This window comes from Mus pahari, chromosome 8, assembly GCF_900095145.1.
Source record: "Mus pahari chromosome 8, PAHARI_EIJ_v1.1, whole genome shotgun sequence".
Taxonomy (NCBI): Eukaryota; Metazoa; Chordata; class Mammalia; order Rodentia; family Muridae; genus Mus; species Mus pahari.
Genome location: NC_034597.1, coordinates 50,713,693 through 50,721,621, shown reverse-complemented (window position 1 = coordinate 50,721,621; position 7,929 = coordinate 50,713,693). Strand labels below are relative to the sequence as shown.

At 45.2% G+C, this 7,929-nt stretch overlaps 1 protein-coding gene across 2 annotated transcripts in view; it reads left to right on the top strand.

The window, feature by feature from the left end:
- The window catches only part of Atp8a2 (ATPase phospholipid transporting 8A2), a 514,463-nt gene that overhangs the window by 499,659 nt on the left and 6,875 nt on the right, over positions 1 to 7,929 (top strand). For both annotated transcript variants that reach the window (XM_029541754.1, XM_021203245.2), the window contains exon 36: positions 5,877 to 5,968. In XM_029541754.1, coding sequence (XP_029397614.1) covers positions 5,877 to 5,968 — 92 coding nt within the window. The remainder of the gene's footprint in view (positions 1 to 5,876; positions 5,969 to 7,929) is intronic.

Below are 7,929 nucleotides of genomic sequence, written 5' to 3'. Positions count from 1 at the left end.
TTGACTGGCTGGCTGGTTGGTTGACTGGCTGGCTGGTTGGTTGACTGGCTGGCTGGTTGTTTGATTGGCTGGCTGGTTGGTTGACTGGCTGGCTAGTTGGCTGGTTGGCAGACTGGTTGGTTAATTGACTGGCTGATTGGCTGGTTGGCTCACTGGTTGGTTGACTGACTGGCTGGCTGCTCTCCAGCAGGGACAAAAACTGGTCTTCTTCCCTCAGTAGTTTTTCACAAGGAATGCATTAACATTCTGATTAGCCTTCCCTTTAGATTAGCTGGCTGCGTTTGAGATCTTTCCTTTATCTTAGCCTTGATATGTTCAATTAAATCCTTTCCTGGCATGCATATCCTCTGTTTTCCCCTCTTTGTAAGTTTAGATTTCTCAGCAACCTTGAGACTCACTCAGCTGTTATTTCTCCCAGTGTCTTCAACCCCAGATGCTTCATCTTGTCTGAGACTGTGAAGAGAGGGTTGCTGGGTCCTCCGCCACCTCACTTTGAGACTCCTTCAGCTCTTTTGATCTCTTTTTATCTCTATTATTCAAAGTGGGTGATTTCAACTATTCCATCTTCTAGTGCATTGACTATTTCTACTCCCCTGGCATTTTCCTGTTGGCCCATCCACTAAAACTTTTTATCTCAGTTATTATGGGTCTCTGTTGTAAAATTCTTTTTATCTTTGGGCCAGAATTTTCTATTGGATGAAGTTTGCTTATGGTTGCTTATTGAAACATTTTTGTTATAAGTACTTTAAAGTCCACTGTCCCTGTCATTCTAGTGATAAAATCCGGACATTAGAGACTGTGCATTTTACAGCAGCCTATACTTGTCACGGGGTAGAAATAATGACCTCTGTTGATGCCTGGCTCCTGGTTCTCCATTTGAACTCCCCTGACTCCCAGTGAGCAGGGGGAGGAAAGCCTCATGCTGTCCTGACTGGAGGTAGACATCCAGCTCCTTATGGGCATCCCACTGTTCTCCAGGGATGCTTCCGGGAGCAGGACCAATGCACCAATGGCTGTCATGGAGGACTACAGGCTCTCTATTTGGAAAAGGTGTTGCTGGACAGCTTCTTGACAGTCTCTTTGGGGTGCAAACCCAGACTTCCTCTCCGTCGCGGCTGGTAGAGGCTGGAGAGAATCACACATTTCTCTAGGGTGGCCGGCTGGGATAAAGCAGCTTGAGTTGGAAGGTTATCATGCTGTGTAGCCTCTGTGGCTAGAGAGTAGAGGCTGAGCTCTTTATCTGTTCTTGTGAGCAATTAGGATTGTGAGCTCTTCAGCTCCAAGTCTGGGGTGTGAGGTCAGTGGAAACTTGGGTTCTCATGCTGTGTTTCCACAAAGATCTTCCTCCTCTCCGTCACCTTTTCAGGGGTCCAGCATCATCAGCAGTACTCGCAAGGAGTGATGAAGTGCATCCCCCTTCCGGGAATCAGAAGTCCCTCCAAGCAAAGAGTTGACATTATCTTTGGTCTTATTCTGAGCTAACAGGTTCTGATACTAGAGAATAGCAATCTTGAGGAGCAGCCATTTGTCCATTTCTCCCTAGGCTGCTGTTGCAGGTCGGAAGACAGGGTGACCACTTGCTGTGAGCGAATGTTTCCTTTTGAACTTTCCTTCTGACCTTACTGGTTTGTTCAAGTTCCCATCCCAGCTGTCAGGCACAGCCGAGCACAGTGACACTTACAAACACCAGCAGCACCTCTGCCCACCCTCCTTGGTTGATGCCTCCCTCAGCATTCAGCCCACGGCCTGCCAGCTTTTACCTCTGCCTTGACTGTTGGCCATGTGGACTGGCAGGTACTACCTATTCTAAGGCTGAGCACCTGTCATTTTCCCCTTTACTTGACTTACCCACTTGGTATTGTACTTCTTAAACAAATTCTCCTTTTGGCAAGAATTCACCCAAATTACTTTGTAAGAAAATATGATTTCTCCCAACACTCAGAAGCATCCACCAGTCCCCACCACTCAACAGCTTGTTCAGGATTAAGGAAAGCACTCACCACGCCATTGCCAGGCTCTGCCTCCCAGCCCTCATTCTGACAGTCAAATGAGAGTTGAGTTCATGGAGGACAGAAAATAGTGCTTTCTCCTTTTTGGAATGGAACTTAGATTGTTCATTTACATTGTCACAACCTAAACCACACTGGCCTCCTATAGCACTTTGCTACCTGAATTTTAAAGAAAATAGAGTGCTTCTTCCCTGCAAATTCAGACTTTGCTCACATTCTCGACATTCAAAATGAGCTCTCTTCCCTAGGAGATGTTATTCTGTGGTTTGCAAAGAATAATACAGAGGAATTTATTTGGGCCACTTTGGCAAACCTGCTATGTACTTGGTATTATCCTAGAACACACATGAAGAAGCAAAGTCTGGCATGATCATGTCACAGGTACACATTAGAAGAAGAAAGCTGTCAGAGCATCGCCCGTGAAAGTTCATACTCGTAGCCAAGTCCTCTGTCCTCAGCCTGCTTCAGGGCCTGGAAGACATGCAAGAAGACAGTCTCTAGGGAACATTACTGTGCATATAAATATCACGGTCTAAGACCAGGAGTACCATGGTAGAGCTTGCATTAAACTCAACAGGCTGAGAAGGTTCTAGAAGGCTTTTAGAGCAATAAGCACTAAAGCTGCATTCTGAACAATAGATGTATCATCTCTGTGCTAGAACAATGGGTTTTGTGGAAACACAACAAATTAGGTTTCATTTGTGAAGCCTTCCATTTGCTTCTGAAGTATGTTAGTTAGGGTTCTCTAGAGTAACAGAACTTATAGAATGAAACAAGAAAAAAAAATATATAAATATATATATAATTTATTGTCCAACTAATCCAACAATGACAACTACCTACGAATGGAAGTTCCAAGAATCCAGTTTTTGCTCAGTCCACAAGGCTGGATATCTCAGCTGATCTTTGATACGCAGCAGAATCCCCAAGAAGTAGGCTCTAATGCCGGTGAAGGACTGGCATCACCAAGCAGGCAAAGGGTAAAGGCTTTCTTTTCCCCATGTCTTTATATAGATTTCTAGCAGAAGACATGGTCTGGATTAAAGACCTCAAAGGTCCAGATTCGAAGTGGATCTTCCCACTTCAAATTAAGCAAAAAAAAAAAATTCTTGCCTCACAGATGTGCTCTGCCCCCATTTCTTGGTTTTAGTTCATTCTGGATCCAGTCAAGTTGACAACCAAGAACAGAGCTGTGTACATGAGGCACATGGGACTTCCAGTGCCTTCTGAGTTGGTGGGTGTCAGCTCTGCCTAAAGGGAAGGGTCTATCACAGTCCTCTCTAGTTTGCTCTTGTTGCTTCTTGTTTTGGGAGGTGCTAGGGTTGAACCCAGGGCCTTGAGCTTGTTAGGCAAGTCCTGTACACCAATGCTTTTGGGGATGCCCAGCACTAATATAAAGATGAGCTTCTAAAACTACTAATCTGTTTGGGATTTTGTTTTGGCATCTTCTTCAAATCTCATCAGCAGCTGTGGGATCTGCTGCAGGGCTGCAAAGACAGGCCAGTAGTCATTGGCTGCATTGCACTCTTGTGCCTAGGTGATTTCTTGTCTTCTGGATTCCTTTTGGGAGGAAAAGCGCTCCCTAGCAGAAATGTGGACATGAGAGCTTGTTTTCCCCCAGCACAACCCTTCCCAATGTGCCCCTCCTTCCTCCGACTGCTTATTTTCCAGGACAGAAACATAACACCTCCTCCAAGTTATGTCAGCTTCTAAAAAGGGCCCGTTTGTGAGGACTTGTTGGAGCTTCAGTTTCAAAGTCATTATTGGGGAGGTAAAGACCGCACGAAGCTCACAGCTAGGCTGAGTTCATGTTTACCTAACACCTCCCATACCAGTAGATCCCAGCTAGCATACCAGTTTGTGCCAGCATCAGGGAAAGGGCAGTGTAATCAAAGACAACGCTTTACTTCAACACCCCCACAATGCTGAAGAAATGAACGGCAAGCATGCCAGCAGTTTGGAGGATGGGAAGGAAGTGGTCTTGAGTCAAGACCTATTTCTTCCTTTTTAAAATTGAGTTTTACTGTTTACAGTTGTGATAAAATGTATATAACTTAGAATCTGTCGTTTTATGGTCTACAGTTGGGTGGCATTTGCAATCAGAATATTATGAAGCCTCGTCGGTGTCTCAGGACATGTCTCCCTGACGGGAGCCCATCTTGCTTTAAACACTCACCCTTCCCTCTGCTCCTGCACCTCCTGGCCTGCAGCCACTGGCATCCACACTGTGTAGGTTTCTATCTCCACACATTTGCCTACTCTGGAAATTTTATATACTCATGCCTGGCCTTTGGGACTGGCTAAGTTTTTAAAGGATGTCGGTGTTTATCATGAATCGTGGCTGAATGTCTTTATCTGGTAGCAGAGCGCCTAGGTGATATTGTTGATCCAGGCTGACTTTCTGGAGGGCGGTGGTTTCACCATCTTGTAGTCCCATCGGTGGTAGAAGAGAGTTCCAGATTCTTCACACCATCTCCAAGCCTTGTCTCTTTCTGAAAGTTTATATTGTTTGCTGTTTTCTTAGCCATCCTCGTGGGTGTCAAAGACTGTCTCACCGTGGTTTTCATCAGTCATGAATATGTTGGAAATCTTTGCATGGAAATGCTGACCAATGTGCTTCTTCACTGTACAAAAATGCACCCCAGTCCTTTGCTCATGTTTCAGTTGTCTTGTTCATCTTTTAGCTGTTCATGCATAGGGGTTTCTTTATGTATTCTGGGTACCAGGTCCTTATCAGATATAATTGATTAGCAAATGTTTCTCCCATTTTGTAGTTGCCTCTTGCTTTTCTTGTAATGTACTTTGATGTATTTTGTGGGGTTTTTTAAAATATATTTTAAAATTTTCATGTGTGAGTATTTAACCTGTATGTGTGCCACATGTATGCATGGTGCCCAAGGACAGACGAGGGCATCAGATCCCTTAGAACTGTAGTTACAGATGCTTATGAACCAACCCTCATGTGACCTACCATCTAGATTACATAAGAAACCCCTATGAATGAGCAGCAGAATGATAAACAATGCAACCACATCACAAGCAAAGGACTTGAATGAATGGACTGAGCTCTGGTCCTCTGCAAGAACAAGAGATGCTCTTGACCGCTGAGCCATCTCCCCAGCCCCACTTGGTTTTGGTCTTTTGTTTGGCTTAGATTGGTTCTTGCTATGCTGGCTGTTTTGCCCACACTGGCCTCAAATTCCCGAGGTAGAAGCGATGCACGGGTCTCAGCCTGGGTAGCTGGCACTGCAGGTGTGCACCACTGTGCCCAGTTTAAAGGTTTTAATTTTAATGAAGTTGGCTCCAGTCTTTGTTATTGGTACTTTGGGTACAAGAAGGGGCTGCTATCAGCATCAGTTATTATTCTGCAAACAACAGTGGGAGTGGTGGACTTGCCTGCTGGGGCTGCCTCAATCAAAGGCACCTGCCCCGCAATGAGAGCTGGTGGCTCTCGGTTAGAGATGCAGATCTAAGCTGTAAATGTGCACAGGGTTCTCGGCTGCAGTATCTCCTTGCCTTCTGTCTGGGTACTCATGTGGACTTCCCTCTGTGTGTGTCTGAGTCCTGATCACCTTTCTTTATGAGGATCAGGGCCCATCTGTACATCATTGTACCCTCTGTACAGGTCTAGTCTCCATGTGTAATCCTAGTCTGGGTTTGGGCTTCAATGGAGAGAGAGGCAAAGGAGGGAGGTAGAGATAAATCTGACTGGTAGGAAAGGGCGTATGTATTGCCTGGTGCCTTTGGGAGGAACAAACAAACCTAGACACAGGAGGTGACTACAGCTTCTCTTCGTCTGAAGCTATCTGGATCCCTCAGAGAGGTGTTGGGATGACCTGAGTCCTGACCCTCTTTGCTTTCTTGCAGGATGAACGAGCGTGACCGTCTGATCAAGAGGCTCAGCAGGAAGACACCTCCGACGCTCTTCCGAACAGGCTCCATCCAGCAGTGTGTCAGCCGTAAGTGACAGTGGGTAGCACTGGGTGGCAGACTGCAGGGTGAGTTGAACAGCCAGGGCAGGGATGGCTGCCAGACCTGGATGAATGAGAACTTCTGAAAGCTGAAGGTGGATGCTCACCAAGAACAGGTATTGATGGTCCATCCACTGGGCAGTTCAGCTGAGCTCTCTGCCTGTCAACAGAGACGTTCTTAGTGGAGCACCCCACTCCTTTTCCCTATTTCCCAAAACCCCTTGGAGGAGTATAGCACATCCAGGAGAATACAGAATTAGAAGCCCAAACAGAGAGCATCCATATGCAATAGATTGTAGTGCTGTGGCTTTCAGGTCACCACCAAGGGGTCTAGGTCACAGCCATAGTCTCTGACCTAAGGTGGAGGTCAAGGTATGAGGATTGATGGGATTCCTCCAAAGAACGTAGTCTTCAGGGTTTCGGTTAGGGTTAGGGTGAGGGTTAGGAAAAAAAAAAAAGATAGTAGTCTTCAAGGGACCCTCCTCAGGACTCACACGGCAGGGGTCCTCTCTGGATCCACACTGCTGGGTTCCTGTCCTGTGTCCACATCTGTATAATGGGAACACTGTGAGAACCCAGCTTGGGTTGTTGGGAGGGCAAAATGAGAAAAAAAAAGAAAAAATATATATTAATATATATATTAAGTTAAATACATCATACATATATGATGTATTTATATATGCCTAGAAGAGTGTTGGACCTAAAGAGTTCAGTGAATGCAATTCAGGACTGTGGCAATTATTCAATTAGCTGAATAATCCCGGTCAGTGTATGTATTTCTCAAAGTTTCTACATTTTTCCTCTGGAGAAAATAATACAATTATATGCTATCCTTATATGCTATTATATGAAGTGTAAAAAGCCTTTAGGATGGTTGCATTCACGCCTTGAACCATGCTGCTTTCCAAATGAATGTCTGAGAATAATCACAGAAAGAGTATGTGCAGCCAGGCAAGGAGACTAAGGCAGGAGGGTCACAAGCCCAGCTTGAGCTACAAAGTGAGTTCAAGGCCAGCCTGGGCAACACAGTGAAATCCTGTCTCAAAATAAACAGTGAAATGTGGAGACAGGGATTGGTGTCAGATCTCTTCCTTAGCGTGCACAAGGCCTAAGTTCATTCTTCAGTACCAACCAACTATATATGTTCCCATACATCCAGGGGACAGCTAAAACTGTCTTAACAATGACCTCATTTTTTTAAAATTATTCAACACTTGAAAGGCAGAAAAGGTCTACTGAACAAAACAAGATATAAGACCGCTTCTAAAGTTGTGCCTCAGTTACAAAAACACTTGATGGAAGGCTGGCGAGATGGCTCAGCAGTTAAGAGCACTAGCTACTCTTGCAGAGGACCCAGCTTCAATACTTGGCACACACATAATGGCTCACAACCATCTGTGTCTCCAATCCCAGAGAATCTGATGTCTTCTGGCCTCTTCAGGCACACAGTATGCCTAGGCACACATATAGACAAACACTCGTACACATAAAATAACAAATAAACTATTTAAAAATTAAACCCTTAATGAGTTCTCCTAGAGCCTATTAAACAACTTAGAATATCCCTGGCATTCACAACTAGACTTTCAAGGGCTCAGAACTCTGGGTCTAAAAAGGGCTCTGTAACTTCTCTGAGCCTTGAATGTCCCTGTCCAAAGGTCCTGCTGTCACAGACCTCAGCCTCACTGGGAACCTGAGAGACTCTAATCTTCTGTGCTCAGTTGTCACCATGGTTTGTATAAGGGACAGAAAATTAATAAGTCAGAGCCTTTAATAATGATTCTAATTGGGCTCAATCGTCACAGCAGAGCCCTTAAAACAGAATCCTGCAACCATCTAAGGAGAGAAGAGAGATGACAGACAGAAAGACAGAGACAAGCAAAGACAGAGAAACACACACACACACACACACACACACACACACACACACACACAGAGGGGGGAGGAGG